The following is a 14,154-nucleotide window of genomic DNA, read 5'->3' on the forward strand; positions in this document are numbered from 1 at the left end:
ACACGTGTCCTTATGTAACCATGACTACACTTATCTTACACCGCCATTTTGCCAGGTCTCCTCTGCGAAAGAGATAATGCAACCCAAGAGACTTTCTGGTTAAACAAAGGTTAAAAAGAATTAATATAGCCACAGGTGGCAATGATCTGGACCCAAGCAGAATTTGGATGCTTGTTTCTATTATTTTCTTAATTCAGAGGTTTCATAATCATCCATCTATATTTTAGTGTGTTTTACAACAACAAATTCTCCAAAAACTTTAAGCATGATTAAGACATTATTCAGACTGATTTTTAGCTGAAATAAAACAGACTAGGATGAGATCGGAAAGTAAGCCTGAACACACGTCTAACTCTTTGTCTTGGATTTAAATTCATTCATACCCAGGTCAAAGAAGGGAAGATGATTTTGCAGACAACTCACATTATCAACACCACCTTAAATTTTCAAGATTTGCTACATCCACCTGTTCATAGCCAGATGTCATCAGGTGGTACCTTACCTTCACCACTCTCCAGTTGGTGGACTGGCAGTGGTGGCCAAATCACTGCCCATCTGCTCCTAGCTTCCAGCTTCCCTCCTCTCGTCTGCTCCACATCCAGCCAGAGCTCATTCTGCCTCCGGCCCCATCCTGCCAGCTGCTTGTGTCTTGCGCGTTTTGTCCAGGCCCAGAGCTGACAACATCCGCCATGTTGATTTAGCTGGGAAACCTATGCAGCCAATCTCCACAAGGAACAACCATGCCTGCCATCCCTCGTCCTTAAGGGCTGGAAGTTCTGCAGCCTCCTACCCACGTCCATCCTCATCTCCCAGGACCTGTCAGTTTACGATACCTCCACTGGGATTTGAACCCAAGCCAAAGGAATGAGAGATAAACAATTTATCACAGCATGTTTAGACACACAAAAAATACTCAGCACCCAGAAAATAAGGTTACTTTTCATTTTACAGCCTTGGTATTTGGATTAAGTGTTGTCTTATTTCTGCTTTGTTTATCCACAACAAAGCAGAAATAATCAGATTTAACTAACAGTAAAATGAAACCATGTCCATTCAGGTAACACAGTACAGTAACAAGACAGTGCTCTCAGATGCACGTGAACGCTATATGATACTCTATGATGAAGTGTTAATTAGCTGCAACAAAGAATTTACACAGAAAGCCCTCGAGCTACATATCTTACAAGTAGCGCAAATAACAAACATAAAAAAGTGTTTCAAGCTTGGTACTCACTGTGACATTAATGAGGCCTGGCCACCGAGTTTCATTGTGTACATAACTTCACTGTTCACTTCTGTAAAACGCACCCCAGGGTCACACATCACTTCCTGTTTTTACGACTGCCGTACGACGCATGATAAATCGTCTCCTTAATTGTTTGTGGCTGAGCAAGGCAGCTGCCCAAATGAATGCAATTCACGTCTTTACCACAGGGCGTCACTGTCAGACCTTTCCGAGAAAAGAAACGTCAATCTCATTATCAACCTGTCACCCGGAGGACGTCATGACAACACCGCTGAGTTGGAGGCATCTCACCTGAGCTACAAGTGCACGCTAATTGGAGCAGGAGAAGAGAGAAAGGAAGGAGAAGGGAGGAGTAACCCCTAGTTCCCCAACCCCTTTACCCCCTGTTACCCCTCCACCCTCCTAACTCCCACAGCCCATTTACCCTACATTTTGTTGGTGTAGTGGCTTCCTCCGTTCTTCTGATTTAAATTTCTGATCTTCTGGAGCAGCTCACAGACCTGAGCGCGATCCTTCAGCTGGTTATTGAAGGTATATTGAGGTATTGATGGTACTGGCCATTACATCTGGCCACAAGTTTTTGAAGGTCTGGGTTTTCAGGCAAGAACGCCTCAATAGTGGTATCTCCAAGAAGGTCACCACCAGTAAAGAGAACCATGCTGTATGTGTTTGCAGCCTGGCCAAAGATTTCTTGAATCCTTTGCACCGTCTGCTTTTCCTCGTCAGTGTATCTGCCCAGCCTGATGACAACCAGGAAGACATGGGGTCCAGGCGCAGCATAAGAAATACACTGGCATAAATCTTTAGTTGTTTCATCCATGCCAAACCTGGTGTCAAACAGGCCTGGGGTGTCAATGACAGCAACGCGTTGTCCATCTACTGTAGCTTTGCCCTTAGAGCAGTCTTCAGTCATAGACTTAGGACTGAACCTTGATTCAAAGCACTGTCGTCCCAGAATGCTGTTTCCAGCGGCGCTCTTCCGATTCCCAGTCTTCCCCACCTTCACAATTCTCAGCTCCTCATCATTCATCAGAGAAAATGTTTAACTGATAGCATCTTAATTTAAAAGCAACTTCAGACTCAAAAAAGCCCCAAATACTTAACATGTTTTGAGAAATCATGCATTGCTCGTACATTTATTAATTTTTTCAGTCAAAAATAACTGAAAAAAATTATAAATGTATGAGCACTCCAGAATTTGTTGTCAGATTACAAAATACTAAATAATACATGTGCAGTTCTGACCAGTATATGTCTATATAAACATCTCTCTATAGGACCTACAGCAGTACCTTACATAAAGTTAGATTCAGCATTGATCGCTAAAATAATGGTACTTTAAAACATAAATATTGTAACATGATTTAACTGAGTTGTTTGCCATGTTTGGATCGTAAAAGTTGCCGTCCGTGTTCCAGTTAAAGAGTGCAGAGAAGCCACTGCAGTCAAAGCAAAGAGTGAATTGCTAAGGGTCTCCCACAAATCCTTTTATTAGTCTTGAGTAATGCCTAAAAAGGGTTTTCTTGACCTTCGACCTCTGACCACCAAAGTCTAGTCAGTTTGTCCTTGAGTCCAAGTGGACATTTGTGCAAAATTTGAAGGGATTCCCTTGAGGAGTTCTGGAGATATTGCTTTCACAAAACCAAAATCATGTTTTGTAAGGTCACCATGAATTTAACCTTTAGCCACCAAAATCTACTCAGTTTGTCCTTTAGTCCAGGTGAACACTTTTGCCAAATTTGAAGAAATTCCCTCAAGGCATTACAGAGATATTGCATTCAGAAGGCCAAAACTGCGTTTTGTGAGGTCACCATGACCTTGACCTTGACCTTTGTCCCACATAATCTAATCAGTTCATCCTTGAGTCCCAGTGAACGTCTGTGCCAAATTTGAAGAATTTCCATCTAGGTGTTACTGAGATATCATGTCCACAAGAATGTGGAGAAATGACAGAGCTGGAGACACTGCTGCACAAACAAGCTCAAAACCCTAACCTTTCTTAAACATTTACAAGAAATGGCAGCAGTTCTTTTAAGCTTCACGCAATTCCCCAGTGAAATGAAAATGAAATGACATGGTTCAAATGTGTCCAGGTTTAGATGCATTTGGTAAAAACAGCTTTTTTCAACAGCTTTGTTTTACAGCTTTCTAAGTGATTTAATGTATTCATTTAACATAATTAATACAATGCTTCAAAGCATTTGCAAAATGCCATGTATAGACTGTCATATTAATTTTCTTAAATCAGCAAGTAAGAGCCAATTAAAAAAAGAAAAAAAACAGATTTATTAATACATTTCTGGGTAATTAAAATTTCCTTTGAGCAATTGATTAAAAACTTTTACCCCAAAGACAATTAGTATGGACTTCCAAAATAGCCAATATTAAATAAATACATCAAACTTTCTTAAATAAATAATAGTAGGCTATATGAATAAATTGAATAAAACAGTTGAATACAAAAGTTTGGGCACCACTGGGCAAATAACATATTTTTCTTGATTTTTTATATGAGAAGAGATAAATAGCCTACGATTCTGAAGCAAACAGATATTTAAAAAAGCTTTTCATCTGTTAATGCAGATTTTATTTAACAAACTTAGAAAATTTGAAAAGAAAAAGAAAACAGTAACTGTGGCGTATGCAAAAGTTTGGGAACCCTATAAGTAACAGCTTGCAAATACTTTTTGTAGTACCTTTCTGTTCTTGACTAATAAATTTCCAGCCCCTCCTCCTGCTTCAAGCTCTCAGACATTTCCCAGGCTGTCCTGCACACACAGCATTCTGCCCTACATCTGTACAATGTTTTCTTTCGCTGGCTGTCACACAACACCAAAGCAGAATTCTTCCACCTCAATGTTTAACAGTTGTTAAATTGTTCTTTTGACAAAAAATTCTGCTCCTTTTTTTCAAACACAACTTGGTTTATTGAGAGCACAATTTTAATTTATTCTGTTCAGCTGTTGCTTTTCAGAATTTAGATGTTGACTTTTGTGATGAGGTCGCAGGTGAGGTACTGTCAGCATTTAGCCAAGAGAAGTCCAAATGCCCTAGACTGCTCTTGCTCTGTTGATTTTATCAGGTAATGTTTTATGACATGTGGATAAGTATCCCAGGATACATTTTGCTTCAACCAGTGAAGATGGCAGACGGATGAACCCAACATTATTAATTTTCATTCAACAAATGCTATTGTGTCATCAAATTTACTTCTGAGTTTTTATAAGGCAAGAAATTAACTTTAAGATTTAAAATTTCAAATGTCGATTTATAAAAATTCAGAAACTGGCCTGCTAATGCCAAAATTACTGTAAAAAGTAACCAATTTTCTAAGTTCAACAATGCTGTTATGTATTTGTGTAATTCTTTAAAATGCTTTGACATTTTTTGAAAAGCATTTGGCAAGCATTGTCTGTAGATGATTCACACTGAATTTCAGAGGAATCTAACAGTCTCAGACAAGGTATTTAAGACAGTGTGGAAAGGCAGGAAGATTAACTTGCAAAAAGTAAAATTTATGATGTAAAAGTAAAAGTGTATTGTGGGGAGCAGGACAAAAAGGAATTTTGAATTTAGGTCACATCCTTTCTTACGTATCGGCTTAAACGTAAACATCTTTGGTGTTATACCTCGAGGCCATTTGTGTCAATTTTGATTAAGTTGGATTTCAGGCGAGATGGAAGAATAACAGATGCCTGGAAGAGATGAGTTACTAAACACTGATGAAGTAATGTTATGTCACATTAAGCTTCTGTGGAAATTATTTGGATTTTAGTACCAGCACTGCAGTTTTTTTTAGGTTATTCTGACATCTACTGACTGAATAACTTACTGCTCTTTTTCAGCTATTCATTATCAATCTTTTTTACATGAAGGCACGTGGTGGGAAGTAGTAATGTCTGTCTTTATGCAACAGAGGGCACTATTTAAACACAGTAAGATGTGTTGCAAGTCTGAATGGAAAAACATATCCAAACATATTCAAGATAACTGTTAGCAGGTTAGGCTATATGTTAGGTTCCTCTCAGCTGGTGACAAAGGGTGACTGAGTTTTTGCAGCTGAAGCTCCCAGTCTGTGGAACACTCTGCGCATTGAGATTATTGGCAGTGTCTTACAAGTCCTTTTTTGTATGAAAGCTTTTTGTAAAATACATTACGTTTTGGTTTACCTTGCCATTCTTTCAATTTATATTCTTCTCTGTTTTTAACTCAAATTTTATCCTCCTGTATTTGCTGATTTCATGGATTGTTTTTATGATCTCATACTCCTATTGTTCTTATTTGCATTTGTCTTTGTTTAAATTGTTTGCTTTGTGTTTTCCCTGTAAAAACTTAAGTCAGTGCAAATTCAAATATACACATTTTCTATACACAGTATAATACAATATATTTTTTATTTAAAAAAAAATATATACAGTGTATTTATTTACAATGTATTTACAATGAAGCTTTATTTTCCCTGGGGTAACTTAAAGATATGTAGGCCTACAGATATAAATAGGCCTAAATAAATGAATGAATAATAAGAACAGAGTGAACAATAAGTAAACAGAAATCGGAGAAAGCTATTTAGGATATAGGATAATAGAATGGTAAACATCAGTAATGGATATAGTAGTCGAACTATTTGCACAAAATGACATAACATGTACTACAATAAAGTACGGTGTGTTGTTTCAATTGTTCCAGGTTTCATTATTTTCTATAATGTAGGCCTATGTGTCTATTTGAAATTGATAGATACAAATACGTTCCCATTATAAATACTGACAAAAAAATTAGTGACAATTTGAAGGTCCTACAGTATGTGCAGCCGCAGCAGCATCCACTGGCTGCAGGTGTCGGTATCTTGGGCGGCAGTCGTCAACTATCAAAGTTTTGGGATGGAAATTATTTTGGACCAATCGTGATGAGGCATGAGACTTTGCTATCCAATCACATTCCAGATCTGTTTTGTGGGCGTTACCCAAAAAAAGAGTGTGCGGCGGTGCGGTGCATCCTCCTTGGCCGGCAGGAGTTCGGTTGAGAGGGTGCTGGATGGTGGGGGAGTACCACTGATGAGAGAGCCGAAAAGAAGGGACACATTTAGCACCATTATACTTATCCACTGGATACTGTTAAACACCTGGGCAGATTTTCTTCATCTACTGTGTGTGGTGAGTTCAGCAGAAAAGCCAGGGCCGGTCATTTCGGTAGGGATGTGGCGGTTAGCAACAGTAACCGTTAACGTTAGCTAGCGGATTATTGTGCCGTGACTTTTCAATGATGGAGGACCGTCAGCTTTGCTAATGTTAGCCGGCGCCGCAGAGCCACAGTGCGGTCTCTGTTAGTATGAAATAGTCCTGAATTAATATTTGTGTCGCATGTATCCCTTTTAGAAGTTTAATCCTGAAAAGCTGCTCTGAAACGGTGTGGTCATTGTCCGCCTGCTTTTATCCCCACCCAGACGTCTGTGAGCCACCCACACCCATGATGGGATTTTGCTTGAGGAGGCTGCACGGTTCATCCCTAAAACTCCCATCTGTAGAGAAATTTGACCCTTTTTCTTTTAGAGTTTTTTGTTCGCGTTATAATGGCATAGTAATAAAAACGATAGTATAGACCCCCTCGGTTGTGCTTAGTTGGTTGCTCGGTGCTGGGTCCTTGCAGGCATCTTTTCAAGCGGGTTGGATGTGAAGCACAGCAAGCCAACTTTGAGCTAACGTTAGCAAGCTAATCTAGCCGATGCAGCTGTGTGGCCTGGTCGGGATTTATCAGTCCACGACAAGCAATTTTCAGAGCTAATGTTGAAATATCCTACTAGGGGTATTGTGTGCTACATAGTCCCAGTGGTCTAGAGCTATCCGAGGGATATAAGTAAGTGTTTTCCAGCTCAGAGTGAGGGGATGCATGACACGGCAGCCACACTGATCTCTCCCCCATCCCGTGACCTGACCCAGATTCATGTCTAACCAGCGGCTGATTTAAGCATGGGACTTGATTGTAGGTTAAATATCTCTGAGCGTTCATCAGCTGAAGTTGTCTCAGATTAATAAGAAGCAAGCTGGAGTGGCGCTCTCTGTTGTGCCTAACATTCAGACTTGTCCGTGCATCAGCTGTTGAGGGCATCAAGTGCCAAGTTTTACAAAGTTACCCTGTACTGTCTGCTGCTGTATGTGCTTTTATTATTTATTATGCTTTTATTGATGGGGTGATTATACCCTCTATTGTAAATGTAAAAGCACTGGCCGGTCTTGTTATACTGCATGTATAACAATTATCAATTAATCTGCTGATTGTTATTCATGATTAATAGATTAGTTGTTTGGTCAATAAGGTGTTGGGAAATACTGGAAAATGCCAGTTGCTGTTTAATAAAACCCAAGGTGACACCTTTAGATTAGAGCTGAATGTAGCAATTATTTTTTTTATCTTCACATGTGGATTATTCTCTTAGGTAATTGGTTGGACTGGAAAATATTAAAAAGTAAAAATCTGAATTTCCTAAAGCCCAAAGTGACATCTTCAAACAGCTTGTTATGCCCAACCAACATTTTAAAACCTGAAGATATTCAATATACTATCGAATAAGACAAAGAAAAGCAGCAAATCCTTACAACTGAGACGCTGATACTAGAGAATTTTTGGGATTTAAATAATTAACCAGTCATTAAATAGTTGCTGATTAATATTCTGTCAGGCAATTATTGCTCGATCTTTTAAACTTTAATAATATTTCTTGGATGGCAGTTCCAAATTTCTTTATAATGGTAAGTAAATAGCTTTGGTATATGGACAAAAATTGTTGTGGCCTTATTTTGATTACACAACACAGTCAGGGTTTCTGAGGAGGCTGAAATGGCGAAGTTACTGTACATGTGGGTTGGTTATACACAGGGATGGAGGTGCAAAGGCTTGACACTCACACACCAGTCAGTGTGGGCCAAACAAAGCCATAAGCAAACGAAAGACAGCAAATGAACCCCACTACAAGACAGAATACACATAATTCACACTAGATTTTTATTTTACTAACATTTCTCTCATTTGGTCAGAAAAAAATGCTTTTGGTACTCTCTCAGGCTCACTCTGTCACTATTTATAAGAAATGACGATTGAGACATTAGTATTGTTCAATTTGATGTTCACTCGTTCCGGTGTTTTCAGATGACCCACATTTTTTTACTAGCAGTATTTATATGTTAGTCATCACAAGCCCCTGCTGAGTTATGACAGGCGAGCAGCAACCATCATGGATGACTGTAATAAGCTGAGACACTTGTCATTCAGTCAGACATGCCCTGAAGTATGCTTGCTATTATACCTTAATATTTCCTCTATGAAACAATAATAATTGTCACTAAGGCAAGCTTTAGAAACAAAGGCATTAGCATTGAGACTATAACTTCTTGTGGAAGAATTGCAGGCTTTTGATATATAACAGATTCCAGTCACTTAAAGTATGATCTGAATGCTTTTGCCAGCATTTTTCTTTCTATCAGGCATTAGAGCAGCTGCAGATTCATTAAAGCAATTAACCACCAACTTCAACATTCAGATGTATATGTTGCATCTTAGTCAAATCAGTGATCTTTCCTGAAATGGTCAAAATGTTAGTTATGTTGCTAGCACCCAACATAAGAGATTTTGCTGTCCGATCCATTCAACATATTTGATTGTATTTGGCCATTGTGGTTGTCTCTGAGCAAGACTGCTTCACGGCCATATTGGAATTTTATATAACTTACATCAGCTTTGATTTTTAAGTTATTTAATTGGCTGGATTTAATGACGCAGACTCTCTCTGGTATTTGAATCCATCAACAATTTCTCAGTTGATTTAACAGAAAATGTATTATGGTGATATATTGTGATTTGAACTAACATATATTCCATTTTGTTGTTATTTGTTGGTTCAGTGTCATATTTTCATGGTTTGGTGGATCACTTGATCACAAGAACAGAGCCATCATCAATGTTATTAGTAAAATGTTTTTATACTTTAACAAGACTTTTGTACACTGGTGATCTCATCTGTGCCTTACAGTATGAACAATGCAACATTAGTCAGCTGTATAAATTTTAAATGTAGCATTTTTTTATTGGTCACAACACTGTACTTTCTCTCCTCACTCCAGGTGGCCAAGTGTGTTCTGCTTCTGGTTTCCAGCAGCAATGTCACAGAGGAGTGGGCAGGAGGACCCGGAGCGGTACCTCTTTGTGGACCGCGCTGTGGTCTATAACCCAGCCGCCCAGGCTGACTGGACTGCCAAGAGACTAGTATGGATCCCGTCAGAACGCCATGGCTTCGAAGCTGCCAGCGTTCGCGAGGAGCGTGGAGATGAGGTGGTGGTGGAGCTGGCAGAGAATGGAAAGAAGGCGGTGGTCAACAAGGATGATATCCAGAAGATGAACCCACCAAAATTCAGCAAAGTAGAGGATATGGCAGAACTCACCTGTCTGAATGAGGCATCTGTGCTTCACAACCTCAAAGACCGCTACTATTCTGGCCTCATCTACGTGAGTATTTATTAAGAAGTGCAGTCACATCTAAGAATTTGTTATCATCTTCTTTTACATTCTAGAAACTAACTTAAGGTCTAAAAAATTACAATTTGATAGTTTAATTCTAGTGATATATCACTTTGTCAGCCTAAGAGTTAATGAAAGCAATGCTGTTGAATTGTTAATGTCACACAGAGAAATTAAGTATTATTATTGCTATCACTAAAATTTTTACACTGCCCTAGTAATTGTTCAGAGCTCTGTGGTCAGCAACAATAACTTCCTCCCTAAAAATGAAAAAGGTCATTTTGGAAAATAGTGTGCTATTTTTGTTATATGTAAGTGCATCTATCTTACTGGCTTTAAGTGGAGTAACAACAAAGAGAAGCTTCCCACCAGCTTAGTTAGGAGTCCATATATTCAGCCTATTTGTCCCATTGATGGTTATGGTGTGGTTATTGGCAAAACCAGCAGCAGAAAGATAACAAGCATTGTGCTGTGTTAGTGTTACTTTTTTTAATTTGTTTTTGTAAATACTATTGATTGTTTTTTAAGATTACTTGGTCCACTTGACAATATACCTAGAATGCTTATTAAACAAGTCTTGCCCATTGTAAAAACCAGAACCTCTACATATCATATCCATAGCATTTCACACTTGAGTCTCTGAGGAGGCTAAGAAACAAATTTCCTTCAACGTACAAGTCGTCATGTCCTACATAAGCTGCCGATTTCCCCTGTGATTATGCCCCACTTAGTGACATGCATTCCTGGAATAGCCCAGACACGGAGCTTGTGGGGCACTTGAGACCCAAGGAGGAGGCAGGGGCTGAGGGGTTCACACTTAAAGGCCCAGTTGCAAAGACAGAAATGAATTTGCTAAACCAGATTTTAAAATGATTGGAATGTCAACGCTGGGCATGAAATGATATCAGAAAAACTGGTTAGGGCTGGGATTGTCTGAAATCATTTTCATCTTATATGTACATCATTTTAAGATATCTTTCGGTTTAGGTCATTATTTATCAGCTGTTCCAGTTGTACTGGGTTTTAGTGGAAATGAGCTGCAGTTAAAAGTATTTTTCTGGTTTTCTGCATTGGCAAGTGAGACGGATGTTTCGAAGCATTGCGGATGAAGTCATGACATTTGAACGGTTAATGAAGACACTATGTATTCTTTGTGTTGATGAGGCATGAATACGTCAGTGTCATCATTTAGCAGATGGCCTGCCAAACCACCAGCATTATGGCATTATGTCCCTCGGTGGAATAATTAAAGGAAAGAATCTACTTGCAGGTATTCCTACTCTGCTTGGATTCAAATTGTCTGTCATCTTCAATTTATCCCAAGACCTATTTTATAGTGATGTGTTTGTACTTAATATTTTGCACACTTTACTTACCCTACATTACAGCATACTGTATATTTTAACTAAAGCCAGTATTTACTACATTTCCCATTGCTTTTAAGAGCTCTCATAATGTCTTTAAAGTCACTTTCTTCAGTCTATAAAATGAGAAATTGTGATTTAAAATTTCCCAGAGCTCAAAGTGATTTATTCAGAGAGCTTGTTTTGTGTGACTAACAGTCCAAACCTCTAAAATATATTGTAATGCATTTTTGTAGAAGGCAATGAAAACCAGCAGCTATTCACATATAAGAACCAGTGAATTTCTGGTATTTTTGCTTCAAATATGGTTAAATAATTATCAACATTGATGAGTCGATTGACAAAACATAATTGAATCAATCAAAGGGCTAATTCTTTTTGCTCTAAATATGTTACATCGCAATCTATTAAGTGTACTCTCTTTTTTGTGTGAAATATCAGTGAAGATTAGTAACGTATGATTATTTATGTAGATTAATATATAGTCTATAATAAAGACCTTCGAAAAGCACAAATGTGATACAAATACATAATTACAGCATTATCAAGGGAAAGAAACCACACTAAAACCTAATACTCTCTTTTGAATTTGCATAGATTTTTTTTCTACTCCTCCACTGTATTGTACGAAAATATAATATTTAACCACAATATAATTGATTTTCACAATAATTTCACATCATGTAATCATTTTTCAACAAGACAAATAAACATTCACTAGCAAACAACACAATAGACCCAGAAATCCAATGTACTTTCAGAGTAGTTTGTTCTGTAGCTAAGGGGGCAATTGCTAACATAATAAAATCTGAAAGTGTTTGCCTCTAGCTTTTGTTGCAGCAAAATTAATGACACCATAAGTTGATGTTTAGTTAATAAAAGGCTTACCCTGTTGACGTCAGCATGGTGGGGGATGTTAGGACCAGGCAAGGTGTAGCAGGGTGAGCTCTGCCATGTGGTGACTGTCTGCTGATGGCTCCCTGCCAAGAGACTGCTTGGTATGTTTGTATCTCCTGAGAGCAGAAGCTGTTTGCCACCATATTACAAGAATGATGATCTTTCCATGACCATGACCTTACAAGAATTTTCAAAGTTTTCAAATGTTTTTTAACATAAATGAAAGCCTATTGCTTTGTAGAGCTGTTGACAAAAGTTAGTAATCGGTTCCAAATTCTCACTCTGCAAGTGCTGTGAAAAAACTCTGGGTGCAGTGTGACCTCTTCAGCCTTTTTCCAACATGAGCTACTACAATAAGTAAAAAGAACATCTTTGTATTTTTTTATATTTTCAGAGGGCTTTTAATGGAAAAGGAAGTGACCCCAGCCCCATCTCTTAGCTCTGGGAGGCTTGTGCTGAGTCACACTGTAACCCTTAACAGAGTTCTTTGTGTTCTCTGATAAGAAACAGCTGTCTTCAGAAAAATAACTGAAATATTTTTCACTTTTGCTGTCAAAAAACTGCTTATGCTTAATTAACAGCCAATCCATGCCAGCTTTCGAATGTTTTTACTGTTCTCTTGGGTCAAAGACATGATTGATGACATGATGTTCTGATCCAGTTTGCATGCTTTGTCAATTTTTCTGTTGTGTCCCCAAAGTCCCCAAGTGTGAAGCTAATGAACAAGGACTTTTTGAAAGTCCTTGAGATTTGAATAGCTTGCATGAAGATCTTTGCATTCCTGACTCTGCATGTTTTCCTGTCCTGATTTTGAGGATTGAGCGACCTTTTAAGTCAGAGCAACATAGCATAGCCCTGACATAACCTACTTTATGACTCCCACCCACACAGAAGGCAGTGGATGGAAATGTAATAATAACACTTCAAACTTGCATCAGAACATAAAAGGAATAAAACTATTTATGGACTGGAGAAATTGGCAACTTCTTGAGCTCAAAAGTCATTGAAATTTTAATGGATATACAGCACAGACCCATATACAGCTCCATATCATGCCTGGCTTTGCTGATTATTGTGGTTGACTAAATATGGTTCAACCCAGTGGCTGAGGAGAAAGGAGGACTGGATATAGTAATGATGTCACTGTGATGTTTTATTGAATGCAGGCCACTATGTGTTCATCCTTTGTTACATTGTTGGTTCAGAGTGTACATCCTGAGGAGGATGAGTAGCAGCTCCAGGCTGAGAGCTTTGTGTGAATATCTGTATTGGCATGCTGTTTCTCTGTTCATTAAGCCTTCATCTGACTGCACAACTGGTCTGTTTGTTCATAACTGAAACCTGATCAAGATCCTTTCTCTCTTGAATATATTTTATCAAGAAAACAACATCAGGCTTGTCCAAGATTTTTACTTTTTGTCCACATGATAATGTTTATGAGTCGGCTGAGGAGAAATACTTTATCTGGTTTCTTCACTGGTTCCTATTCACATGTATAGCATGATGCTGCACAGTATCATCAGTAGAAATCATTATTCATGGTAATTACATCTCCATCTCATCCAGCTTTGCCTTGATTGTGACTCTTTTGTCAGTTGGCTTGGCTTTCTCTATCTTGTGTAGAGGTAAAGACTGTTAAAACCCCAAACTTCTGTGCAACATCACACTCCCATGTGTATACACTAGTAGAACTATACTGTTTCATGGAGGCACTACAAGATGTTTTTCATTGAATTTCCTCACAGATTATTGGCATTTATTTATTGAAGTAAATTTTTGTGTGTGTTTTTTTTTTCATCATCCTTGTTACACTTGCCCTATGTAGCATCTGATCCTCTCACCTGTTTGAATTTAAGTTAGCTCCCTCTCACAAGCAGCAAGAAGAACAGTAATGAAATGTTTTTTTCCAAGTACTGTTGAATGATATTAAGAGCAGCTTAAGATTTAGAGCAAATATAGAGTTGCTCTATATTTTCTTAATTGCAAATGGCGAAAATACTATTGTTTTAGGCAAATGAATTTCATCATTTGCTTGGGAAGTCAGTAAAGATACTTACATGTTTTTTTAGGGTTTAAAAGACATTTAAAGCCCAGTTAGCCCAGTTATGTCAGAATGGAGGGCACTAATTCATGCAA

The 14,154-nt window shown here is 38.3% G+C and overlaps 1 protein-coding gene and 1 pseudogene across 1 annotated transcript in view; one reads left to right on the top strand and one right to left on the bottom strand.

The window, feature by feature from the left end:
- Nucleotides 1–1,671: 1,671 nt before the first annotated feature.
- On the bottom strand, nucleotides 1,672–2,306 carry LOC111659685 (GTPase IMAP family member 9-like; annotated as a pseudogene).
- Nucleotides 2,307–6,268: 3,962 nt separating this feature from the next.
- Nucleotides 6,269–14,154, top strand: part of myh10 (myosin, heavy chain 10, non-muscle) — a 56,698-nt gene continuing 48,812 nt past the window's right edge. Inside the window, exons 1-2 of the mRNA XM_023412675.2 lie at nucleotides 6,269–6,402; nucleotides 9,364–9,745. Coding sequence (XP_023268443.1) covers nucleotides 9,401–9,745 — 345 coding nt within the window. The 5' untranslated portion in view covers nucleotides 6,269–6,402; nucleotides 9,364–9,400. The remainder of the gene's footprint in view (nucleotides 6,403–9,363; nucleotides 9,746–14,154) is intronic.

This window comes from Seriola lalandi, unplaced genomic scaffold (assembly GCF_002814215.2).
Source record: "Seriola lalandi dorsalis isolate HSWRI2012SDOR001 ecotype SW California unplaced genomic scaffold, Sedor1 jcf7180002054486, whole genome shotgun sequence".
Lineage (NCBI taxonomy): Eukaryota > Metazoa > Chordata > Actinopteri > Carangiformes > Carangidae > Seriola > Seriola lalandi.